The sequence below is a fragment of the Macaca nemestrina genome, chromosome 2 (genome assembly GCF_043159975.1).
Source record: "Macaca nemestrina isolate mMacNem1 chromosome 2, mMacNem.hap1, whole genome shotgun sequence".
In the NCBI taxonomy this organism is placed as follows: Eukaryota; Metazoa; Chordata; class Mammalia; order Primates; family Cercopithecidae; genus Macaca; species Macaca nemestrina.
In genome coordinates, this window is record NC_092126.1 from 101,814,163 (window position 1) to 101,840,573 (window position 26,411).

Here is a 26,411-nt window from a genome sequence, read left to right on the forward strand (position 1 = left end):
CAGGCTGGTCACCTTGCCATTGCAACACTCTAGGGTCAGTCCCATCTCCAAATGCTGCAGCTGCTCTTCCCCCAGCTGGCCCTCCATCTAACTCCGTACTTCCCACTCCTCAAGCATCGCCTCCCCATCTAGCCTGGGAAGTCACAAGGCAGGCCCTAAGTCTGCTCCCCATCTGTCCTCTGTCTGGGTCTCTGGGGGATCAGACAGGGCTCGAACAACCCTGGAGGCCTGCCCGCTGGTGACGCATGTGTGGGAGGTGACCCCGCCCTGCTGGTCTCGCAAAGCCTTCCCCAGCTGCGGAGAGAGTTCGCACCTGGATCACTGAGGTAAAGGTCCAGGGATTCCCACACCAAGCCATCGGCCTCCACGGAGCCGTTGGTGCCGTTGAGCGCTGTGAAGTTGCGCACGCACTTGTGCCTTAGGTTGCCCATGAAGAGCTGCAGGCCGATGAGGGCAAAGACACTGAGGCAGAAGACCGTGAGGACCATCACATCAGCCAGCTTCTTCACAGACTGAATCAGGGCCCCCACGATGGTCTTCAGCCCTAGGGAAGGCAAGAACAAGCATGGGGTCACCCAGGGGCGCTGAGCTCTGTGCTCCACTGGTGGGGGGCTGGGCCTGAGATGAGCTGGGTTGGGACCTGAGTAGGCAACCAGAGGTGGGGACAGAATAAGGGCGGCTTCTCCTGGGCTTGGAGACCCAAGCCCCACTTTCCTCAGCAGCTGAGATTCTGTCTTGATTTCCCTGGGCAGGAGTCTAGGCTGGCTTTGTAGTTTCAGAGGGAACCTGCTCCTCTCTGCTGCCCACCAGCCAAATATATGGCATGGGCATGGAAAGTGCTGTTTTCTTGAGAAAACACATACTCAGAGCATCACCCCCTTTGGCTGATCTGAAGGTGTGCCAGACCTACCCCTTTTAATGTAGTCCATGGAAAAGGAGATGGAGGCAATGGAGGGGCCTCAGCCTTGATCCTGAGATGGGGAGAAATAGAGCCATTCCTGCTGGGGTTCCCCCTGCCCCACAGCTGGGATTGGTTCTATTTGATGCACAGGGAGTGTGGATTGTTTGGAGGAAACTAGGGGCCCAGGGTCTCATCGGGTAGGGGATAGGGGCTGTGGTCGGGTGTGTGCTGGGGGCTCTGGGTGAGGGTCTGGCAGGGTCATGGTAGGTGATGTCTAAGGGGCCTGCGCTGGCTCAGGCCCACCTTTAGGGAAGGTTCAGAAACAGGGCTGACCTGCATTGCATCTTCCCACTTACCCTGTCCCTCTAGGACCTCCCCACGCCCCCATCCATCCCATTCTCCATAGCTGAGAGGCTGTGATCTGTTAGTTGCACAGCCTAGCTCCCTGCAGAAGCCAGCACCACATAGCAGAATGACAGAAAAGCATGTGTAGACACCAGTCTGGCCCTTAGCGACTGTCCTAAGACAAGTGCAAGCAGAGCATGGGGAACGAGGGGGATCCTCTGCCAGCAGCAGGGCCCTGCCCCTCATGCCCCTGTCCCAAGCGGCCAGATCTCAGATTAAGCTCCATCCATCCACTGTCCCGCTGGTTAATGTGTTAGGAGCATCTGTGGCTTCTGTGCCTGCTGCTGCTGGGCCTGTGACCCACAGGCAAGGAGGCCATGGTGGGCAAATACAAGATGGGGAGACGATGACCTCCCCATGGTGCCACTGACACTGCTGCCTGCCCAGCGCTCAGAGGCACTCAGCCTTCCTTGTGGAAATCGTCCTGGCAGATGTTGGCAACTGCCTGGGCAGTGGGTGGACCTCGCAGGTCTGGGCCCAGAGTAGTGGTGGTGGTGGGATCCACAAGCTCTTCATGGTCCAGTGCTCCTCATCTGTAACGGAGCTTCCTGTACCCTTTGGTGGGTTTACTGGGCTGGACACCTGCATGTCTCGAGGGGAATGAAGTGAAGACTGATGGACAGCAGCTCGAATACCCAAACTGGTCTCTGCCTCAATTGTTAGGCTAAAGTCTCTTTGGCCTGAAGTATCCCATTCAAGGCCAGCAAAGTACCCCCTGACCTGGTCTGTGGACATAGTGGCCAAGGATAACTCACCCCTTTGAACATTTCTCATACTGATGATAGATTTCACTTCTGGCAAGAATGGTTGCAACAGAATTGCAGGATTCTTTCTGAAAAGAGCCAGGAAGGGATGCGCCCCAGTATATCAACTGGGAAATCCTCCTGCCACTGAATTAACGGGCTGGGTGGAAGAGCCCTTGGAAACCACCAATACTGATTTCACTCTCATTTTATGGAAAAGCGACTTGAGTCTAGAGAGGACTAGGGCTATTTCAGACTCAGATCAGAGGACACCTCCTCCCGAGAGCCTTCCATAATGCCAACCACAGCATTTTTCTATTGGCCACTTTCAGAGCCTGCTGGCTCACTAGGTTGCTGGCAGCTTTGAAGAGGTCCCATGGAGCTAGGCTGAGATTGGTGGGCTTCCTCCTTTTCCCCAGGACAGAGAAATATTTCCCTTTGTAAATGTTTCTTATAAAACACACCAGGAATATGCCTTAAGTCCTGTGGTCAGTGTTTGTCTACTTTGGTGGGGTGTGTGCTTGTGAGGCTGTCCCCTGGCCCTAGAGGAGAGACCATGTGGTTTCTGAGTCTATGCATGCCAAGGCCCATGATGTCTGTCTCAATGCAGGTGGCTCCGTGGGACTGAGCGGGAGCAGACTGTCCCCTTGCTACTGGCCCTTGGCAGGGGTCTGGGCCACTTGTAGGAGCCCTGGGGGAGATGCGGCCCTTACAAACAGTGGGTTTAGAGGTTAGAAAGCTCAGTGTGAACATAGCATAACTGGGGACTCCTCTGGCAAGATAACTAGCCCTACCACGGGGAGTCCAGATTTCTTACTGGAGCTTAGAGCAGTGCTTCTGACTCCTTGGGGGCAACATAGCTCAAAGCAGGCAATAGGCCTGGGAGCCACCAGGTTCCACATCAGGAGTGGATGTAGCCATCTGGTTCAACCGATCCTCCTGTCAGCTCTCACACCTCCCCAGAATGATGGCATGCAACCTATTTCCAGCCGCCTTCTTCTTCTTTTTTTTTGAGACAGAGTCTCACTAGGTTGCCCAGGCTGGAGTGCAGTGGTGTGATCTCGGCTCACTGCAACCTCCACCTTCTGGGCTGAAGCGATTCTCCTGCCTCAGCCTCCTGAGTAGCTGGGATTACATGAGTGCGCTACCATGCCCAACTACTTTTTCTATTTTTAGTAGAGACGGGGTTTCACCATGTTGGCCAGGATGGTCTTGAACTCCTGACCTCAAGTGATCCACCCGCCTCGGCCACTCAAAGTGCTGGGATTACAGGCGTGAGCCACCGCGCCCGGCCAAGCTGCGTTTTTAAAAGAAGTGCCTCCCCCAATTCTAAGTGTGGCTGCTTTTGGAAAAGACTTCTGGAATGAACCTCTGGGCACTGCCCCTCCAGAGCAAATTCCTCCAAACAGGAGGAGCTTTGAGTCTGGGGAGAGGGAATACAAACTTAGGACAGGAATGTCTCCTGGGTGGAACTCAGCTTCAGCACCGGCACATCGCACAAGCAGGCTCAGAAATCACAAGTCTTTTCAGAGTTTTCCTGAATGGACGGGTGGAATGATTTCTAGAGAGGTCATCTGGGCCTAGGAGATTTCCCAGATGCAATTGCCAACATCTGTCAAGGAGAATTTCTTCCTGAGGCTACCATGCATGGTTTGCTAAACCTCTACCGCACCATGCAGCGAGGGCTGTTAGACACCAAGGCCCGATGATGCCTGTCCACAGATTACACTTTGTTTCGCAAAATGGGGCTGGGGCTCTGGCCCTACTTATATCACCAGATGGGGCACAAGGCGGGCCGAGGCACTCAGTCATGAAAGACCGTGCTGGAGTTTTCCTCTTTCATTCCAGGTGTGTATGGGGGTTCCCGCAAATGCATTTCTTTTGGTTTCCTCATCAGAAGCTGACATTTCAGGCTGAAGCAATTCGTGTAAAACTTTTAGCTATTCAAATAGCTGAGTGTGGTTTGGAAAAGTAGTCCACTATCTTGGAAAAAAATTGGGTTCAATGTGGGCCCCACCGTGGGGTGCTCTGTGCCCCCTGGTGTCTGTGAGAGTGGGCTTTGCTGCGGTGGGCAGCCTGAAGCCCATTCTGAGGCTCCAGGGGGACAGGCATGTCCACTGCCACTAGCCCCTGGCACCTGAGCCCTAGGAAAGGTATTCTGGTGACAGGCACATTTGAAGGGCCTTCTGGAGGGTTGCCTTGGCTCCCAGGTGGCTGGAAAGGCCCAGGCGTATCCCTCCAGCCTTGGCGTTTAACCTGATTTTCACCTGAAATGACTGATATAGTTTTCAGGGCCCGGAGGACTCGGAAGGTGCGTAAGGCTGAGACATTGCCCAGGTCCACAAATTCAGTTGTGTATCTGTAACAAGGGAAATTCACACACGAGACAATGACAACACGCCAATAGGAGACACACAGTCAGAGGAGGAAAGGGGGTGGGGAAGACAGAGAGAGAGTCACTTGTAGCTGAGATCTGAGAGGCAAACCTGGGCATCTTACCTGGGATAACTGAAATAGTTTTTAGAGCTCTCAGGACTCTGAAAGTTCGAAGAGCCGACAAATTGCCTAGTTTTATATTTTCTGATACATACCTGCAGAATCAAACCACAGTTATTGGGAATTACAAAGCAGAACCTCCGCCTGCCCTCCCCGACCTGCCCTCTCCCTTGGCCCCCTCCCATGGGGGTGCGGGGCAGTGCTGTGGATAGCCCAGGACCTCCCTCAGGTTTTCTTCTGGATTTCAACCCTCCTAACACAGGACTTCAGCTTCAGTGCCGTAAGGATGTCCACACGGCAAGCTTCCCGGCGACTCTCTTGGTGATGGTGCCATGGATAACTGGTGCTAGGAGGCAACCACTTTGCCACTCTCTCCACACCACTGGGATCCATGACATGAAGCCACATGTGGGGTCTGGGGCTGGGGACACATCAGAGTGAAGAGAGAAGCCTGTTTTCCAAGAGGCTCAGGTCAGGTGATACAGGAAGCAAGTGCTTTTCTGGTCCTAGTTTTGGTCTACTTCTTCTGTGGAACCTCCATCTGTTGATCAGCTTGTGCCTGGCTCAGAAGTCCTTGAAGTCACGAGGCGGAGGTGGCCTGAATACTCATTGGAAAAAACAGAGTTCCCAAGACAGAGGCGCTGGAAGATGGGAAGAGAGGTTGCCTGAGTTCTTCAACTACTCACAGGCAAGGAGCAACCCAAGAAGAGAAAAGGGCAGGATGAGGGGCCCCAAGGCAGTGGAGTGCCTTCCCAACAAGTCTACCGGTCCCACCCCCAGACCCTTGGTATCTTCCAGGGATGGCTCTGGATCTCCACCGGAGGACTGGCCTCCAGAGGCAAGATGCCCTTCCTGGGGTCTGTCCTACTTGGGTCCGAGCGAGGCTCAACAGGGTGAGCGGCTGTGGGCCCCCTCCTGGAACTTGGACAGTTGCTGATCCGTGGCCTCCACAGGGACAGGAGAAAGAAGGTGGTCGCTGGCGGGCAGGGACCTGCCCAAGCAGAGCATGAGAACATGCAGTAGATGGGCCACATGACCACGAGGACCATGGACAGTGTGTAACCAAGGCCATCGGGACAGTGGCAAGTGACTTGTGACATTTAATCAAAGGCTTTGCATCCAGGGTGTGTGACATTTAACCGAAGGTGTCTGGTGTTTAACAAAGGACACTGGACTCGGGATGTCTGATGTTTAACCAAGTGCGTCTGACGCAGGTGTCTGAGTGATGTCAGACATAGGACGTCAGCCCTGTGGCTCTGGGTGAGTGCAAGGGTGGGCTGGCACTGTTGCCAGACTCACTCTGCTGGGCAGTCTGGACCTCCAGGCCCTTCCAGTCTGCTCCCAGCTTCCCAATTCCCCTTCGGGCTTTGAATATCTACAGGAAAGAACTTGGCCAGCTGAGTCAAGGGGCTTAATGCCCTGGGGTCCATAGGTCCAGCTCTAACTGACACTGGGTTGACAGCAGATTTCTCTACGTCCACTGGAGGAGCCCCTCCATCTTCACATGGCCCTATGCACCACGCTGATCTTTCCTTACTCACAAAGCCCTACACAGATGATGTCAGCAGACACATTGCCAAAGCTTGCTTTCCTCTGGCGACACCAGACCCTTTCTGTGGTGTGGTTTCCATTCCATCTCCTGTATTCACTTCAGCATGTACATCTTTCTCCAGTGTGGCAGTCAGATGCAGTCCCATCGTCTGCTGGGGAGCAGAAGTCACCGTGCTTGTTTTGGTCCACATACACCTGCTAATTTGATCCAAGGTCCCTCTCAACTTCTGAGAGCTATTCCATTCTCCATGATGGCTCAGACCCTAAGGCCTCTGTCCCACATTCTTCTCTCGGTCTCTCTCCAGACATGGTGCTGCCACAGGACTTTCTGGCTGAGCCTGGGATATTGCTGACATTGCCATCCCATGGAAACCACGGCTCTGGCCTGCTGGAGGCTCTGGGCTCCTTTTTTGGTTGCTGTTCTACCAACTGTGCCTGGGGACAGCAGCTCCTCTTGCCCAGGATACTGGTTTCAAGGCTGTCTCTTCTAATTACAGGGAGTGAGTGGAATACTGTGCAGGTCAGAGAGGGAACCAACCGTCCTTGCTTCCCTCCTGTCCCTTACAGACCCAGTCTGTCCCCTGGTGTCTCCATTGAAAACTCTGCCTATCTCTAGCTTAGATTCTGCCTATCTTTGCCTGTCCTGGGGTGGAACCTGCCCCCAGCACAGTGTCCCCAGCACAGACAGTGCTTGGCCTCCATTCATTGTCTGCCTTCTAGGCAGCTGGTGTCCCAAGGTGACAAGGACAGCTTAGTGACAGAATAAGGGAGGACCATATCTGTGCTCCTGGCAGGCTTGCAAAGCCAGCTGAGTGGCTGGAAATAGGAGTGCAGCTGGTGGCCGTGTGTCTGTCTGGGAGAGCAATCATGAGTTAGAGGAAGTCTTAAAAGAGGACTTGCAGGGTAAGGGTGTGGAATGTCTGGGACCATGTTGGTGACATGGTGGGCTGTTGCCTCTCTTATTCCACCCAGATCCCCACCGAGGCCTCTTTTGGGTCCTCTGAGTGTGGCAGGGCAGGAGGAATGCTTGGTATGACACAGGGCCAGTTGCAGAGGTGGCAAGTGTGGGGTCACGTGAGGAGACAGAGCATTGCCCCTCTCAGGCTGGCAAAACTCTCCTCCAAGCCAGTCTGCTCCTTCAGTGATGGCTAAGCTGCTGACCAGGGGCAGACCGCTGGACAACAGACAGGGGCAGAAAGAGCAAAGGGTGGTGGGTGAGAATCCTATCCCATCACCAGCCCCAGTGCAGGGAAGCCTTCTTCCTGCCCACCCTTATCTTGAGATGGTGAAGCCCACGCCGTTAGTGACTGCAGGAATTGCCACCCTCCTCTCTGCCCTCCTCCCTTCCCCTCCAGGTTTGGTTTCCATAACAACCCCAGGAGGTGGGAGGCTGTGCTAACTAGCAGGTAATGCCCTTCTGTGAGTGGGGCCACAGGAAGAGCTCTGGCTGGAGGGCTGCAAGCTGAGCCTGGCAGGCTTCCCAGCACCCTGCCCCAGACCCTCCCACAGCCTCTAAATCAGTGGGGTGGAGGATCACCCCAGCAGAAACATCAGACTCGGCATGCCTCTCCCATCCATCCCATGGTTTGGAGTTGAGAGACTTGGTTTTAGTCTCAGCATTGCTTCTGATTCAGTCTATAACTTTGGACAAGTGTGAGGTTCTCTGAGCCTCAGTTTCTCCATCTGTGTAATGGAGGTCAGATGGAGGATTTCACTGAATGGAATGTTTCCCTTCACTCAAGTCTCCTTTGATTATCCTGGAGTCCCTTGTTACTGAACCATTGCATCTCTAAGAGAATGCATTTCAAATGCAGTAATTAACTGGTTTTCACAAGCCAGAATCCCCATCAATCGAAGCTGCCAGGCCAGGCCAGCCAAGGGCCCAACAGCTGATGTGCCAATAGGTCACACAGCCCTTTGGGAAGTGGATGTGCCATTTCTGTGAGGTGCTTGGAAACATGGAGAGTGTCTGAGCTTCTGAGGCTGAGTTCTGCCTTGTCAGCCCTGGCCCTGGCACACAGCGAAGGCAAGCAGGTTTTGGCGAGGAAGGCACACCTGCTTTGTGACTCCCAGTGGAAGAAGTGGTTTGGGAATGAAACCAGGATTCTCCCAGGAGACAGGGCAGAAGACTGCTTAAGGGCCTGAGGTCACTCAGGGCATCTCCCAGAGACACAGCTTGAGCCAAAGCTTGGGCCAGGGCAATGACTTCCTGGGATCTGGGGCTGCCTCTGTGGTGACATTGTCTTGCCCAGGCTCCAGGTTGGGGAGCTAGGAAAGGCTCAGGCAGATGCTATATCCTCTCCTGCCCGAAGCCACCTTCCTTCCTGTGACACTCAGCCTCAGGACCCCATGGATTACTGCTTCCCACCCACAGGGCACCCCAGGGCCCAGCCTGGCAATCTTACTCCATTCCCAAGTCAGTGCAACCTCCTCGGCTCTGACATGAAAAGTTCTCCCTCTCTCTGAGACCTCAGATGTGCCCCCCCACTCTGTTCTCAGCTGATGATCCAGCTTCTTACTTCACTGAGAAAACAGAAGCAATCAGAAGAGAAATTCCTTTCTCTTTCATCATCAACTCTATCAATCTACCTCCATCTCCACCTGAAATTCTGCCTTCCCCGCTCTTCAGGTTGACGCTCCCCCTTGGCACTGGATTCCCAACCTCTTGGGCCAGCTCAGGGGCTTTGCTCCTGCAATCCCCTTGCTCATCTACATCATCTGGCATCCCCTCTCTACTGGATCATTTTCACCAGCCTGCAAAGATACCCCCCTTCTTTAAAAGCCCTCCTTTGATTGACCCACATTCCGCACGGACCACCACACCATTTTCGGTCCCATGTTATAGCAATCCCCACAAAATAGATGTCTCTACTTGCCACACCTCCTCTCCTCCCACTCTCTCTCGAACCCTCCTTAACCAGGTGCATGTCCTTTTTCTCCACTGGAATCCCTCTTGTCAAGGGCACCAGTGACCTTCCCACTGTGAAATCCTATAGTCCATTCTTATTCATCACCTTCCCCAACCTCCTGGTGGCAGGTTTCCATTGGAATCACATTCCTTCCTAGACATTACCCTCTTCTGATTTGCCTCTGCCCTCCAGTCTTCTCTCTTGGCCTCCAGATGTTGAAGCGTCCCACAGTACATTCAGGCTACAGGTTACACTCATGCCTAGGTGATCTCATCTGGTCTCCTGGCTTTAAACACCATCTGTATCCCCACGGTTTCTAAATTTATACCTCCACCTTAGACCTCTTTCTTGAACCCTATACTGGAATATCCAGTTGCCTACTCAATATCTCACCCTGGGTGCCTTCAAATGTCATACATCCCTAACTGGATTTTTGATTCTCTTCCTACTTCAGCTAGTGCCGCTCTCTCCAATTTTCCATTTCAACCAATGGGAACACCGTCCACCCAGCAGCTGCTCAAACCAAAAACCACCTTGGGGGCCTCCCGTCAGCCCTACCTGCAAAATATGTCCAGAATCTGACCAGGTGCTCCCCTTCTCCACTTGGTCCTTGGTTCCAGTCACTATCTTCTCTCTCCTGGCTACCAAGATATAGCCTCCTAACTACTCCGTCTTTCTCTACCTTCTCCAGTCTGTGGTCCACACCATAGCTGGGGAAGTCTCTACAGAATGTAAAGCAGGTCACAGCTCTGCCTGTTCTTACACCCCAGTGACTCCCATCACACCTGGCTTTTACCACAATCTGTCCTCCATCCCACTACTCTGCAACTTCATCTCCCGTCACTCTTTCCTTGCTCGCTCAACTCCACCCAGGCCTAAATCCATACTGGGTTTGGGGCAAGTGATGTTGTCTCTCAGAGTCAGTTTTCCCACTTGTAAAATGGAGGGCTAGAGTTGGCTCACAAATAGTATACCTAGAAACAGAGATTCTGATGCATTTTCCCACTACCAGGTTCTCCATCTAGTTTGAAAGTGCCCCATTCACCAGGGTATAGCTTCCCTCTTTGTCCTCTCTCCCCGACAGCATGGCTGAGCTCAGGGCTGTTTATGCCTGGGGTTAAAGGCTGTCTTCAACAGGTAGATTCAGGCATTCCAAGCATCCTAGAAAGTGAGAGCTGAACTGAGCTTCTGATACCACAGCACCCAACACTATCCTTTCACATGTTGGGAAACTGAAGGTTTGCAAGGGCAGGGGGTATGAGACTCACCAGCTCTGCTCCTTGCTGAGGTGCAGTGCTCAACCCTGCACACACTAGGTCCTCTGCTTCAGAAAGGCTTTTTTCTTTTTTCTCGAGACAGTCTTGCTCTGTTGCCCAGGCTGGAGTGCAGTGATGTGATCACAGCTCACTGCATCCTTGACTTCACAGGCTCAAGTGATCCTCTCTTGCTTCAGCCTTCCGAGTAGCTGAGACTGCAGGTGTGCGCCACAATGCCCTGCTAATTCTTGTGTTTTTCATAGACATGGGGTCTTGCTATGTTGCCCAGGCTAGTATTGAGCTCAAGTAATCTGCTCACCTCGGCCTCCCAAAGTGCTGGAATTACAGGCATGTGCCACTGCACTCAGCCTTCAAAAAGGCTTTGGTGGCTGAGCCTCTGATCACGACTTCTGCAGATGTCCCATCAGAACCCAGCATCTGTTCCCTGACACTTCCATGGTGGAGTGCAGCCTCAACACTGACCCCTCAGCAAGAGTTTCTCCTAGGCAAAGAGGCGGGGCCTCGGCCTGGGCTGCGGCAGGCCTGGGGTCACATTTACTTTCTGGCAGGCTCCCTGTGTTCTTGGCATCAGTTTTCTCACCCATAAAATGGGCTAAGCCATCCCCATGTACCCTACTTCTCTGGCTGGTGTGAGGATCCACTGTATTGTGTCAGTGGCCGGGTGCTTTAAAATGTGCCAAGCATTGAGTCTCTGGATGGAGCAAGCTGATGTGCTGGTGTGCCTGGTGCGAGTTCCTGGGGATGCTTAGTCACTTCTCCAGGCTCCTTCTCTTGACTGCAATTTCATTCTTAATCATCTTGAAATCCAGGTCACCATTTGCAGTGGGCCAGGGATTGAAATATTGTTTTCTCTTGGTGGAAAGAGCAGAGGATGCAAAACCAGAATCTTAATGGTGTCCCTGGAGCCCAGAGCTGCTGTGGAGCCCCAGGTGAGCCAGTAGGCCTGACCACCAAGGCCTGCCTGAGCCATCTCTCCCCACCAGGATGAGCTGAGGGCCTCCACCCTACCTTCCTCCAGCCTGTGTACAGAGCTGCATGTGGACTGCAGGGAGGAAGCCAGAAAGAGAGGGGTGGTCCGGGACCTGGGGTGTGCACACTCCACCCTAGTGTGGCCTGCATGGCATAGCACAGCATGGCAAACGAGATACTTACGCCATGACAATCACACTGAAGTCCAGCCAGTTCCATGGGTCCCGAAGGAAGGTGAACGCATGCAGGCAGAAGCCTCGAGCCAGAATCTTGACCAGAGACTCAAAGGTGTAAATGGCGGTGAAGGTGTACCTGGGCAGGAGAGGCCGATGGGGTTTCTCAGGGAGGCCTGAGCAGGCCAGGTTCTCCAGGTTCCCTACATGGTGCGAGCCCACACAGCTCCCTTCAACAGGGGCCATCAAACGGGGCTCTCTGCAATGCCCCCATGGTAGAGCTGGAGTTGGGGATGGAGCTTTGCTCTAAACATCTGGCTAACGAATCCATCGTCCAATTTGTTTATTCCATATTATCTTGTAACTGCCATGTGTCCATCTGAACTCTCTGTGTTCTCTCTCAGTTGTCTTAGTGGAAGAAGACCTCCTCCCAATCTCCTTACCCTAGCCCTGGGGGGCTGTGCATCTAACAGGCATACAGTGGCCACAGGGTCTGTGCTATAGGACATATACATGGACCCTCACCTCTGTTTGTGGGTCCTCAGCAGCTAGCAATGGGCCCAGTCAATCCTCAACTGCTTACAGGGTAGGTGGGTCCAGCTGTCCACCTTGGGCTTGAAGGGTGATGTTATAATGCATGGGGCTGGTGGGAGTTGGGGTGCTGTTCTCTCTGCCTAGGGCAGCCTGAAGAATCCAAAATGCCTGGATGCTAGGACTGGGGCCCCCAGGGCTGAAGCGGGATAGGACTGCATCCCAGGATTCAGAGCAGCTGCACGTACCAGCTGAGAGCACTGCTAGGATCTATGTGAACGTGGAGAACAACCAGGCAGGCTGCTTTGGGAAGAGAGGCTGCCCCAACATTCTGCTGGTCTCCTGAAAACTGCAGGCAAATGCAGTAAGCGCCTATCAAATCTGCTTAGAACCTCCAGGCAAGGTACTTTTGTTTGGGAAGAAAAGACCAGAAGCAGTTTCTGGAACTGTGCAAATGGTTATAGGAGGCAGGACTTGGGAAAAAAGGCAGCGGACTGTGTTACTGAAGTGGGGATAGCCCTGGGGCACCTCCTAGCTGTCCACTTCCCAGCTGCATGACATCAGGCCAGCTATTTCTCTAATTCTTAGTCTTATCTGTGGAATGGGGAAGGTGGCTGCCCCCACCCTACTGGGTGGCCATCAGGGTTAAAGGAGATGATGCTTATTGTTCTTATGACAGTGCCTGGCGTGTACAAAATGCTCAATAAATTATTATTATTTCAGAGCCTTCTCCAATGTCATCATTCCTCTTTAGGCAGAACAGGGAGAAACTCCCTGCTTTGCCAATCTGGAGAGCTTCCTCCCTAGAAGGCATGACTCAAATGAATGCCAGAAGTTGGCAGGACTGGGAAAGGCAAAAGAGGGTAGAAGCTGAGCCAAGGGCTGCCCCACCACCGCGGGTAAGTTCCTGGGCCTGGACACAGCCCCCTTCCGGGGCAGCTTCAGGAGCCATGGCATGGAATGGAAAGGAAGAGAGAGGGCCACATGGAGAAGAGGCCCTGAAGATTTACTTACTCGACATACTTGGTCCAGGGTGGAGGGTCGTGCTGGGCCATGAACACGCAGTTGGTGAGGATGGTGCACATGATGAGCATGCTGAAGAGCGTGTGTGGGGTCAAGGAAAGCGAGCAGTGCAGGCCGGCCACGCCACCACCGCTGGGGGGTCCTGCCCCTGGGAGTCATCACTGCCAGGACAGTGCTACCACAGCAATAAACAGGGTCTCCAAGGAGACACATTGGGGCTGTGACCAGTCCATGCCAACCCCCCTCCACCCAGGCTGGTCTCTGTCCCTTCCCCGGCACTGACAGCTGGCCCCCGGCCTGCTCCATGACACCTAATAGGCACCAGAGACCTGAAACCACACTGCTGGTAGGGTCTTGTGTGGAGGGAAGGCAGGAAAGGCGGGCCCTAGACCTCAAAGGCTTTTAACCGCAGTCAGGCGAGGGGCCCTGTCCTCAGTCACATAGGAGAGAAATGGGCATTTATAAATTGCTCCTCAGGGGAGGGCAAGGCCAGAGTGGCAGGGCTCTGAGTTCCCTCCCCGACTTCTAGGGGAGCAGCCCAGGCCAGGCTTTCTCTAGAAGTTCTCTCAGAATGCTCTGCTGCCAACCAACTGCACACCTGGCCAGGGCCTGCTACCCCTGGGGAGGCAGGGGACCGTTCCTCTGGCTGCTTCCTGCCTGTGTACCTACTCTTCAAGCTAGCCCTCTGCTCCACCTGGGAATCTCCTTCTCACCCTGCAGGAGCCCCTCAGCAAGACCCCACCCAACTCCCCAGCAGCCTGTCCTGCCTTTCTGGTAACACAGTGCTACCTCTGTGCCCTGCGGGCTTTGGGCACCCCTCTTTTAGCCATGGTGGCTCACTGAACGGCAATGTCCGTCTGTCTCCCATCACAAGGGAGTGCTTCCAATGCCAGAGCTGTGCTTCAGGTCGACTTGTGGGCTCTTGGCCTTGAACTGAACTGCCCAGGCCTTCTCTGACCCTGACTCTGGCTACAATTCCTAGCTGCTGCTTCAGGCTAGACAAAGCTCTGACCACCCTCCTCCACCTCTGCCTCACTTCTGCAAGGCCTGCAGAGGAACAAAGGGGCAGACTCTGGGCCTCCTGTGGGCTTCACCACCCCTTGGGGCCTGGCCTAGAGCAGGGACACTGTACTTCTCTCACAAATCCCTCCCCAGCCCCCAAGCACTCAACACCACGCCTGGCCTCAGCCCCGTGTGCACAGCTGCCAAACTGGTGATTCCCTCAGGCCGCCCAGGAGCTGCAGTAATTGAGCTCCAGGGACTGCCTCTTTCCTCCCTAGCATAGCTCCACCTCACCCGACGGGGAGGCCGGTGCAGTCAGACCACAGACCAGGCCAGGCTGCGGTGCCGACTGCCCCAGCTGGGGACAGTGGGAAGGCCTCTCAGGAATCTAACCAGGTAGATGCCCTCCGTGCTGCCAGTCCTCTTCTAGGGAGTCAGGCAATCAGGAAATCAGCATCTCAAACCAGCCTCCAGTTTATAATTATCTAATTTCTCATCTGGGACGAGAGGGAATTAGGCTTTGGGAATCTCCCTTAGTCAAATGAGGACTGAGCCAACAGGACTGCTGGGCTCCAATGCCATGGTTCCAGGAAGACTTGGTTTCTCCCTGACCAGAAGGCATCACTTCAGGCCCTGGGGTCTCTCCATCAGTTTGGTATCTGTCCAGTCCTCTGTCTGTGTGAGGGTCTCCAGGGCCAGGCTTATGTCCCTCTCCAGCTTTCAAGGTAGGATCAGATAATCATCTCAGTATCAGTACGCTTTCTCCCTTACACACACACACACACACACACACACACACACACACACACACACATACTGCCCACACGCGGGCTATGTGCCAAGGCTTTCCTCACTGGGCAGATGGTTAACAAGCCCCCCAACCAGCCTTGGTTCATCCCCACAGATCTACTGCTAAGCGTCTACTGAGGAGTCCAGGTGACTCCTAAAATATGCAAGCAATGATACCAAGAGTGAATATTTATTGAGCCCTTCCTAGGTACCAGAATTTGCTCTCCGTGTCCATCAGCTAATTCAATTTTCCCAACAACAATATGTGGTGCAGACTTTGTTTCCGTTTTAGGTGATGAGAAGACTGAGGCACAAAGAGGTTAAATTGAAGGTCACTGTGGTAGGCAGAATAACGCCCCTACCATCCCCAAGGTAGCCATGGATGAATCCCCGGAAACTGTGAATATGCTAATTTGTAGGACAAAATGAGACTGTGCAGACGTCATTAAATTAAGGATCTCCCGTGGCCTCCACGAGACAGGGTCTACCTCTGTCACTGGGGCTGGAGTGCAATGGTATTATCATAGCTTACCACAGCCTTGATCTCTTAGGCTCAAGAGATCCTCCCGCCTCAGCCTCCTGAGTAGCTAGGACTAAAGATGCGCACTACCATAGCCAGCTAATTTTTAATTTTTAATTTTTTTTTTTTGTAGACACAACGTCTTACCACATTGCTTACGCTGGTCTTGAACTCCTGGGCTCAAGCAATCCTCCCACCTCGGCCACCCAAAGTGCTGAGATTACAAGTATCAGCCACTGTTCCTGGCCCTAAATTAAGGATCCTGAGGTGGGGAGATCATTCTGGCTTATCCAGGTAGACTCAGTGTAATCACAGGGGTCCTTTTAAGCGGAAGAGGGAGAGGCAGAGCTTTGTGACATGAAACTTAACCGGCCATTCCTGGCTTGATGATGAAAGGAGACCACAGACCAAGAATCCGGTGCAGCCTCCAGAGGCTGGAAAAGCCTCAGAAACACATTCTCCCCTAGAGCCTCCAAAAGGAGTGCAGCCCTGCCAACACCTTGAGTTTAGTCCAGCAAGAACCATTTTGGACCTCTGACTTCCAAAGTTGTAAGATGATAAATTTGCGTTGCTTTAAGCCACTGTGTTGGTGGTAATTTGTTACAGCAGTCCTGGGAAAGTACTCCCGGTACCAAGCTGATCAATGGCTGAGCCAGCCCGCACCCTGGCTCTCCTGATCCGGGCCCCACTCTGAGGCCCCATGCTGCACCACCTCGGCAAGATGACATTCAAGGCCACCTGGTCCACTCTCCTGCCTCCGGACTGGAGGGCCTGCATGAGTCATGCTGCTTCTGGCTCTCACGTGCCAAGCAGGTAAGCTATTCCACACCTGGCCTCTGCCACCCATGGGGCGGTATGAAAACCAAACGAGGTAAAGAGCACCGTCGAATGTGGGGAGACTACCGTACAGGAAGGAGGAAATTATTTGTTATTTGTAAAAGGAAATCCCACCTGAGCATGTGTATCTGGCTCTGAGTGGGAGCCAGGGGGGCAATGGAGCCATGTCCCCAAAACGCTCTGACATGGGATGTTATGAAAAAACCAGACAGGCCTCTGGCTGGGCTGGGCAGGAAGGCTTCCTGGAGGAGGCATTTAGATAAGCACCAAGGCTGGCCAGGGTTGCTCCAGCAACCAGTCAGCCCAGTTGGTCATGGTGAAGCAGCGTGGGCTGAAGGCTGGGTGGTGGACTCCTCTCGATAGAGCCAAGTCCCTCTAGGGGAACCACTCACAGCTCTCCTTAGAGTGGGGAACAGGCCCCACTGCAGGGCGCAGTGGTGTGAACAGGCTGCCTTGTACTACAGGACTTGGCTGGACCCAGACAGAGGTGAGTGAGAACTTGAACACCCAGACTCAGGGAAGAGCCAGGGTACACAGCCCTCTGAATCCCACCAGTCAGGGCCTGGGTCCCATGGTGGGCAAGGACAGGAGCTATCTACCTGGGTTTTATCTTTTCCAGACACAGCAATGGCTTAGGGTGACGTGTAGCAAGCTCTTGTCTCTCTGCCACTTCACTGCTCAAAATCCTTGCCTGGTTCCCATGGCCTTGAGGACAGCACTTGCACAATTGTCAGTCCTTCTTCTGCATGTATGAGATCTCTTCCTTCCTAGACTGAGCCCCTGGTCCATATGACTCTGCCTAAAGCATACCCAGGTCCCCCATGGCGCCCAGCATGTAGCCAACACCAGAGAGATGAATCAACTGAACTCCTGGCCGGGGCACACCTGTTTGCACTGCCTCGTAATTTCAGGCTGATGATTGAGCTGGTCCCTTGTGTGGGCCGAGGCAAACGCCAGCTCTCCAGGTCTATGCTCAGCTGAACATCTTCAATCTTGTCATGTCATTGTCCCCAAACACCCACTCCGAGGCTCGTGATTAAAATGCCAGCAAGGACTGCCTGAGTTGTAGGGAATGCCTGACACTTGGGCTGCCTAAGTCTTCAGATCCCAGGGAGTTAAAACAACAACAACAACAACAACAAAAAACTCCCAAAGAAAAGGTAATTAACTGTGGAGGGGTGTTTTCATGTATTTGTGCTATTAAATCAACATGCGCACACACATACACACACGGACATGTGGTTTGATTGCCCATTTGAATCCGGTAGAGGAACGTGGGAGGATTTTGTGCACAGATCCTGTACAACCAGGAAGGCAAAATGCTTCTTGGTGTGTGTGTGAGGCCTCTCCGAATGTGACTGCGGTAGGATATAGAGTTCAGTTGGTTTCTTTTATTTAACCCCAGCAGGAACACATTCTGCAGGATTATAACAAAAATACATACAAAAAATCATTCCACATGCCCATATTTACTTTTTGGTAACTTCCCAGAGACACACTGCAAGCATGGAGCCAAGAACAAAGCCAAGTGGAATCACCGCACACTTGCTGTAGTCTGTGAGCTCCTGGATCGTCATGAGTGAGCAGGTTTTCTCACCAGGCTGCATTCCTGTCCACTTTTAAGTTTGTCTTTGCCCCACTTACCCTTCCCAAAGGGCGTAGCACAGAACTTTGCACATATAGAACTTAGTAGATGTTTGAATGAGTATAAAAATTTAAGCAGAGCAAAAGTTCACCATTCAAAACATGAGATCTGTGTTCTTTAGAAATGCATAGTGACTGATAAGGGGCATGGAATTTCTTTTGGGGTGATGCAAATGTTCTGGAAGTAGATAGTGGTGATGGTTGCACAACCTTATGAATATACTAAAAACCACTGAACTGTGCACTTAAAAATGGTAAATTTTGGCTGGGTGCGGTGGCTCATGGCTGTAATCCCAGCACTTTGGGAGGCCGAGGCGGATGGATCACGAGGACAGGAGTTCAAGACCAGCCTAGCCAAGATGGTGAAACCCCATCTTCACTAAAAATACAAAAATCAGCTGGTTGTGGTGGCGAGTGCCTGTAATGCCAGCTACTTGGGAGGCTGAAGCAGGGAATCGCTTGAATCTGGGAGGCAGAGGTTGCAGTGAGCCGAGATTGCACCACTACACTCCAGCCTGGGTGGCAGAGTGAGACTCCGTACCCCCCTCCCAAAAAAAGAAAAAAAAGATAAATTTTATGGTATATGAAGTAGTATACCTCAAATTTTAAAAACCTTCATGGAGTGCTTATAGATTTCTAGGCCTCACACTGGTAATTCTGGTCTTTCCAGAGCTAAAAATTTGCATTTTTACAAACTTCCCAGGTGAGACTGAGGTGGCCCTCAGACTGGCATTTGGAAGCAACTGCCCTAGGGTGGCATGCACATGGGACCTTGCTAAAACACAGGTTCTGGGGTGAGGCTCCAGATTTGGCCACTCCTATAACATCCTGGTGAAGCTAATGCTACTGGTCCACACACCACACTCAATGTCAAGGCTCAACAGTGTTGCAGAGGGGCTGCTCCCAAACCCCACAAATCTAGACCTCTTCTTCCCCCCAGTGCCCACTGAGCCCACCAAGTGGCGCTGTCGAGGTCCAGCAATGTGCTCCCATCCCCAGGCAGCAGCAGTGTCAAGGCAGCCACTGGGAACCCAGTACAGGTCCTCACTGATGCTCGACACTTCCCTGGGGCAGCTGTCCTGGGGGAGGGAGGCTGGCTCCGAGCCCTCAGGGCCAGTTTTTCCAGGTGGAAGCAGCACCGCACAGCCTCAGAGCCATTGCTCAATGGACACTCTGGCCAGGCTGGGCACTCGAGGGCCCCCCACTCCCTCCCTTGCCCACCTACCTCCCTGACCTTTTATTTCCCTCAAGACCCAGCTCAGCCCCTTGCAGGAGCCCTGGAGCTTCTGCTACATCCCTGAGGGCTTCTGTGGCTGCCAAACAGTACTGGGTTGGTTAGATACCTGGAGGAGAAGCCCCAGGTGAGAGCTGGAGGATGCTTTTAGAGAGGCCACGCCCCTGGAGTGAGGCCGGAGACAGGCTCAGAGCAAGAAAAGCTGGCTTTTCCTCCTCCTGCTGCTCTGTTCTTCTTACCACGCTGTGACCACACTCTGGCAGAAATGATAACTATTTGCAATGCTGCCTTATTACTTTTAGGGGACGATAAAATTGCCAAGGGCCCAGACAGGTCTTATTTGGCTCGATACCCCAGCGTGTCCAGCAAACAGTCTGACACCTACAGGAAACTCAGGATGGCTCAAGACGAAATCTACACACTTGCCCACACTTGCCCCACAGAATAAGATGCAGCTGTGAATGGCAGGCTGCCCACGACACACGGTCTCTCTCCACAGTGTCTGCCTCCCACCTTGCTCATGCCACAGCCATGGTTTGCATGTGGGGTTGTCTCAGGAACCCCACCAGGAAGGCAAGGGTGGGCCGGAGGAGAGCAGACAGTGGTTGGAAGCAAGCATGCATTTTACTGCACATCTGCATGCAGACACTACTTGCTGTGCATGCCCCTCCAATGAACCCCTGGGGTCAGGATCAGGCACTGGGAACAGGTGGGAAGAAAGTGGAGCCATAGGAGGAGCATCCCCCATCCCTGCCCCAACAGGAAACGCTCCTGACCTGCCAGCCTCAGTCCCAGTTACTTAGTCCCTCATTAGGTATCTGTAATCCTGATGCCTCCTACCTTGGCTGGAGGTTAGTGAGTGAAGTCTTTGTCTTGGCCTCAAAGAAGTCCATTCAGAGAGGGGGCTGAAGGGGACCTTGAGGAGCTCTGTGGGGCCAGCCCACTAGACCCACAGTCAGTCGCACTGCTGAGCCTAGCGGCATCACTTAAATGAACAGCAGGGCCACCTGCACGCGTGCACTCACCCCGGTTGCCACTGGCCAAAGGGAGGCCTGCCCAGGCCCTCGCAGTGAAACACTCATGCCTCTGACTCTGCAGCTGGCACCGCCCTCCTGGAAGGCTCCATCTATGGTGCCCCTTCTCTGAAGTCCAGAGAACAGAGTGATTAGGTGCTGGCGCCCCATGCCGTGTGCTGCCCAAATGACGCCCCTCTCAGGCCCAAGCCCGGTAAGTCCCTCATTACGCTGCATCACTCCAATGGCTCTCCTCTGCAGGCTGGAGCTTTTTTCAGCTGTGGTTTATATAATTTAATGTTAACCAGAGTTCTTTGAGATACTCTGAAACTGCAAACATTTTGTCAACGCCTAATCAAAAAGCGAGTGTTGCCGCCCTCGAAAGATGCCCACATGTGAATAAACTGGAGGCCTCTTTATTGGGAAATGAGTTTTCCTTGGCTGAGTTCTGGTGACCTGCTCGAAGGTCCCTGCAAGTGGGTGGGGAGAAGGATGGCCCAAGGGGGTGTGGTGGGAAGGGACATTTGGAGCCAATATCAGAGCCTGACAGATGCCATTTATTCTGGGATCCTCAGTAGCTTAGCTTCTAGAATGTTCTCCTGAAGAATCAGAAGAGGGTTTCTCAAACTTTCACGTGCCCAAGAATCCCCTGGGAATCAAATGCAAATGCAGATGCTGACTTGGCAGGTCTGAAGGAGGGTCAGAGGTTTTTCATTTCCAACCAGCTCCCAGGTCATGACCATGAGTTTGTCTTAGGACCAGCAGGGAATCAGCACCACTCTCCTAAACTAGAATGCAGGTGGGCTGGGGGCAGCACCCCGTGCACATCCCCAGTGTGGGCCCCCAGGGGGTACTCAGCAGGTATTAACTGCAAAGGATATGAGTGAACCAGAATCTTCACAGCCGCTCTCCGGATGGGGTGGAAGGGACTGAGGACATACAAGGCGTTGGTGGCACTGAACCGGAAGATGGTCTTGCCTTTATTCAGTACGATGAAAGTCTGGGGACAGACAGTAGCATTAGGCCCTTGTGTAGAAAGGCTTTTGGGGGCAGCTTTTGGCTCAGAGCCCTCAGACTGTGGCTGAGGGGTGGGGTGGGAGGAGGAAGAGAGGGACTGAGGGAGGAGACGGGGACGGGCGGCTGCCAGCACATTTGGCAGGTCAGTGGACTCACTGCCTTGCCCACGGGTGGAAGTGAGGGAGGTCTCAGGGGAATGTCAGTTTGGTTGAGATTTAGTTTCAAAATTATAGTCACAAAAAGAAGGGATCTTTTCCAGTCCTTGCCAAGCTGTTGTCACAGCAGAGGCTCAGCACACCTGGGGATGCCTCCTCCCTCCCCTTCTCCCTTAGCTGACCCTTCCTCAGCCTGCGTGGGGTCCCCACCAGGCCCACCTGGAGGGAGGACGTGATAGGGAAGCTGGGTCAGCAGGGAGGACTTACAGGTGAGGAGAAGAGAAAAGGAAAATGCAGAAGCAGTCCCCCGAGAGCTTTTCTTGGGACCCTGTCTCCTGGAGTCTGGGACAAATGTCAGCCCCATCCCACAGGACACAGCCTACTGCCTCCCTCCAGGGGATCATGAACAGCAATGCAACCCCTCCCTGAGCTTCTGGAAGATCCTTTCTACACAGCACAATGGGGCCCAGGAGCGGACAACGAGAGCTGAATGCTGAGACATGTGCACATCAGGTGCCCAAGCAGCCCTTGAGGACAGCGGTGCCTCCCCACCTGCCCCGGTGTGTGGTGGTCACAGCTCTGTGGCCTCACAGAGGTCTAGGGGAATATCACAACCTGACATTCCCCTGAGACCTCCTTCACCTCCACCCAAGAGCAAGGCAGTGAGTCCACTGGCCTGCCGAATGAGCTGGTGGGACAAGGTTCTACCTAATCTGGTCTGGAGAGACAAGCTGACTGGATAGATTAGGACCAAAAGTTCTGCTGTGGTGCCTCCATTGCCTTGGGAGGCTGCAAGCAGTGTGGCCAGGGATCAGCAAGTGGAAACAGCAAGTGAGAGGCCGGGATCATCCCTGGAGCTGCTGTTCAAGCATTCCCAGACCCAAGGCCAGAAGAGATGGTGCCCCTGACCCCTCACATGCTCAGCTGCCACCAGCCCCCAAAAGCCCAGCCCAGTCTTGACCTCAACCTCAGTCGGGTCCACCTGCTGTGGAGCCTGCCTGTCCCAGCTAACTTCAGCCTAATTGCCACTCATCCTCTCCCCATAACCTTGACTTACTACCAGCTGTGGCCTTAACCCCAACCCCAATTCCTACTTCCATCTCTCACCAACCATGACCTAGGCCTGCCCACCTTGACTAAGCCCACCTTCCAGCCTCACTCTGACCCCAGCTGTGGCCCCAACCTTGCCTGGACTCCACTGGAGTCACTTGTACCAAGGGAAAGTTCAGCTGGGGGCTTGGGAGCAGGACCAAGTTCAAGGCCTCCTCCCCCACCTGTTTATGTGGACTGGGTGGGCTTTTACTTCACACACACACCCACTCACACATCCAATGCACGCATGCACACCCAAAGATGCACCCCAGGCTCATCCCCAGGCTCTTGGTCTTAAACCACAGTCACACACCTTTGCAGTCACATTCTTGCACTGGCCACACCAGCCCTGTCTGACCCCCACAGGCTTCCTCAGCCTGGTGCTGACTGCAGTACTGTGCCTGGCCACTGTCTTCCTTGTACTCAGCCTTCTGGGAAAAAGACCTCCCCCAAATTCAAATCCACCTTCCTCTGGAAGTAAGGCCCAGAAGCGTGGGCAGCTTGGAGACCAAGCCTCTGCAGGAGTTCTGTATGTGGTAGGGTGCAGGGCTGGGGCACAAACGGACCTGAGATCTGGAGGAGGGAGGCCAGGCAGGGGATTCAGACAGGGGCAGTTACCTCTTGGGTCGGAGCCATGCTAGGAGGAAGCCTGAGTCTCCCTGCCCTAGTGGACAAAAGCCACTTCCCTTCCCTATGATCAGAAGGGACAATGGCAGAATGTCACACGCCACCCTCCTCCAAAAATCCCCCAGTGATCACTGCCCTCTCCATCCCTCTTAGATTTTCCACTGGTCTTCCTGGTCCCATTGCCAGCCCTCAAAGCTCAGGAAACTGTTGCTGTGGCTGTGGCCTGAGCCAGTCAGCGTAGCCATGCATAGTTCGTGGGTGTGGGGACTACATGCTGTCCCCAGTAGGGAGAAGGGACTACGTGCTACGCTTTGTGGCCCAAACTCAGGCAGGGCCCAAACGCAGGCCAGAACTCAGGGCTTGACTCCAATTCACACACACACCACACAACGGGGAGGAGTCCTTCAGGGGTGAAAATCTAACCACAGGTAATTCCCAAAGAAGGTAGTCACAGGAGGCATGTTTTCCCTGAGGGTACCCTCTCTTCTTCATGACACCAAACCAGCATCTCAGGCTGCATAATTCCTGTTTTTTATTCCCAAATTCCAAAATTAAGGTGGTTGGAATATAGATCTCCAGTGACTCATTCCCCCAAAGCCTGGTGAGCCCCCCTAAACAGAGCCCCATATGCAGGCCAGGCCCTCTTTCCTCTCTGCTCCATGGACAAGGGAGTTGCACAGAAGGGTAGGCAGGGCTGGAGGTGGGTGGTAGTCACCTTTTGGGTGCTATAGAAGGGGTCCAGGTCCTCCAGGGGCTCTCCGATGAGCTCTCGGGGTGGATTGCCATAGAGATCTGGCAGCTTTTTGGAGGCCTGCAGGTCCAGCTGGGGCCGGGGAGCCTCCTCCTCAGGCAGCCCCTCTCGGCTCTCCTGCAAAGTGGTTGAGCCGCGGGCTTGCTTCTCCGCCATGCGCTTCTCGATGGCTGCCAGGGACTCCCGTGTGAACCTGCGGAAGCTGCTGGTGCCCCGAGGTAATAGGAAGTTTGCCATCTTCTCATCCTGCTTCTGGGCACAGGCTCTCCTCACGTTGCCTGCGGGGAAGCTGGAAGACACAGACAATGGGCCTGATGCTATGCCCAGGGACAGAGGGCAGGGTGGGCAGACCTCCTGGGGGTGGCTGTGCTGATGGAGGGAGGGACACCATCTGCAGAGAGGCTCCAGACCCCAGGATGCCAACAACTCCACAGGCACACCTGGGCAACACTGGCGTGGGTAAACCCAAAGCCCCCCAGGCTACGGGGCACACATGTGGACAGGCAGCAGGGTCACCTCCTCTTTCCCCTCCTAACAAGCATGTCTGAATTCAAGCAGGCAAGAGTGACTGTGTCATCCAAGCACCTTCTTTTTGTCCCATTCCACACAAGAGGAAACACTTGCATCTTTTGGTTTCTTAGCTGTCATCACCTGAGACATTTCTCAGCTTGGAGTTGTCATCCAGATGTTGGCACCCTGGTGTACACAGCTGTGGTGGAGCCCCTGCGGAGAGGCTCCCAAGGAAATCCCCAGGGTGCAGAAACCTTCCGAAACAATCTGGCTCAAAAAATGGGCAATGCCTCCCTTGCCCATCTGAGCTATTTCCCTTCCTTGGAAAGGTTAAAATTAGCCTGGCACTTTAGGTAACTTGAACTTCAGGTAACTCTGCCTTCCATCTCCCCCATCCCTTTTAAAAATACATACATGCTTACAGATTTTGTAATAACCAAATAAAATTCTAGCAATAAATTGAATCATATTGCAAAAAAAAAAAAAAAAAAAAAAAAGGGAAGAGCTGATGGAGTATCTCTGGCTCCTCACACTGCTCCTTGCTCCCCTCCTTCCAAATGAGAACAAATGAATGCTGATCCCAAGTGACAGCAGAACTGGAAAACGGTGACCACTCATCAGCGAGGACATCCAGCCGGCACATGCATGTGACGCCAAACCGGGAGAATGTGGCCCCTGGTGGCCTCAAACAATCCAGAACCTGGTGTGAACACACTCTGCCTATGACACCGAGGCAAAAGAATGCAGCCCCAACTGCCCCACCAAAACAGGATGTGGTCAGAACAGCTCCTGACCGTGACACCAAGCCGGCAGGCTGCATCGCTAATGACCACATCAAACCGGGGAATGGTGGGCACCCGTTCAAGAGGGCACGGTGGACACCTGTTGGACATCTCTGCCAGAACAAAATCCTTTTCCCTCGCGAGGGTCAGCTTTGCCTTGATCTTACTCCTGCAAAACACGTCACTGATGACCCCAACGAGCTGCTGCCGTAGCAACCCCTGCACATGGCCGCCAAAGGGCCTGGACTCTGGGGCCGCAGCCCTGAGCCCTGGATTGCTGTGAAGCAGGCACCTGGCCAAGAGACAGGTAAACGGTGAGCGAACACAACACACTCAGACCTCACAAGGGCGCCTCTGGTCCCTGGGGAAGTGTGGATTGAAATTTGTGAAGGGAGGCAGGACAGAGGTCCCAGGACTTGCACGTGAAGAGCCACTCTATGTCTTTTTCTTGTTTCATTCAAGTAAAGTTAAAGGAACATCTTTGTTAAAAATAGCAAGTGAGGGAGTAGGTTTCCACTCTATAAAAGCATTTCCCTGTCTCCCTTCCATCTTTGCGTGAACAGACAGACATCCGTAACACTCATCAACGCATGTGAGTGAGGACTTCTTTTTCTTAGCTTGTGGAAATTTGGGTTAATTTTAAACTATTTTCTTTATACTTATCTTCACTGCTTGAATTCTTTAAAATGAGCTTGCATTATTTTTACAGAAACAATAAAACTCATTCGTCTTTTTATTTTAAAAATAAAAAAAAAAAGTCTGGATGACAGCAGCTTCTTACAGGGCAACCCTCCCCGCTATGAGCAATCAGTTCCATAAATTGGGAAGCCACCTCTTTTGCTTAGACTGACTTCCTAAAAATAGTGTTCTCTGTCTCACTGTATCCATCTGTGTCCATATGCCTGCAAGGGTTGTGGGGACACATGCACGCCCATGGATCTGCAGAGGCTCACTGGTACACACTGGCAAGGGTTTGTGTGTGAGAGAGAGAGGGAGTGCGCCTGTGCGGGTGCAAGCTGACACCTGCACATACGTCTGTTCCAGTAAAGGTGTGTTTTTAATTTGTATTAAACAAAGGATTCACGCAGTTACGTGCACATAAGTGTACAGATGGATGAATTTCCACAAACGGAACACACCTGGTAACCAGCACCCAGAAAAAGAGATAAAATGCTCCCAGTCTCTCAGACTTAGGCTGCCCTCCAGTCACTAAACACCCTCCTTTGCCCAGGGAACCACTCTCCTCGCTGCTAATGGCATAGATTAGTTTTGCCTGTCTATGTATTAATAGTTCAGGGGGCCCTTCTTAACAGACTCCGTGAAGGGGTGGTGGAGAGATTTAGGGGAGAAATCACATCTCCTTCTCATTAACCTCTCATTCAAATTGACCATTTCCTTCAGTTGTGAATGTAGGCAACAAAGCAGAAATTGTGACCAAAAGAAACTGCAGATATTTCCCT

The 26,411-nt window shown here is 53.2% G+C and overlaps 1 protein-coding gene across 5 annotated transcripts in view; it reads right to left on the minus strand.

Annotated features, from left to right (window-relative positions):
* LOC105480210 (sodium voltage-gated channel alpha subunit 5) overlaps positions 1-26,411 on the minus strand; it is a 102,707-nt gene that overhangs the window by 62,425 nt on the left and 13,871 nt on the right. For 3 of the 5 annotated variants that reach the window (XM_011738775.2, XM_011738773.3, XM_071091458.1), the window contains exons 2-7: positions 23,624-23,948; positions 20,899-21,017; positions 12,970-13,059; positions 11,435-11,563; positions 4,317-4,408; positions 314-544 (exon numbers count right to left, since the gene is read on the minus strand). In XM_011738775.2, coding sequence (XP_011737077.2) covers positions 314-544; positions 4,317-4,408; positions 11,435-11,563; positions 12,970-13,059; positions 20,899-21,017; positions 23,624-23,896 — 934 coding nt within the window. In that variant the 5' untranslated portion in view covers positions 23,897-23,948. Of the gene's footprint in view, positions 1-313; positions 545-4,316; positions 4,409-4,548; positions 4,641-11,434; positions 11,564-12,969; positions 13,060-20,898; positions 21,018-23,623; positions 23,949-26,411 lie in introns of all 5 variants that reach the window. The other 2 variants (XM_011738776.2, XM_011738774.2) reach the window with 1 other exon arrangement.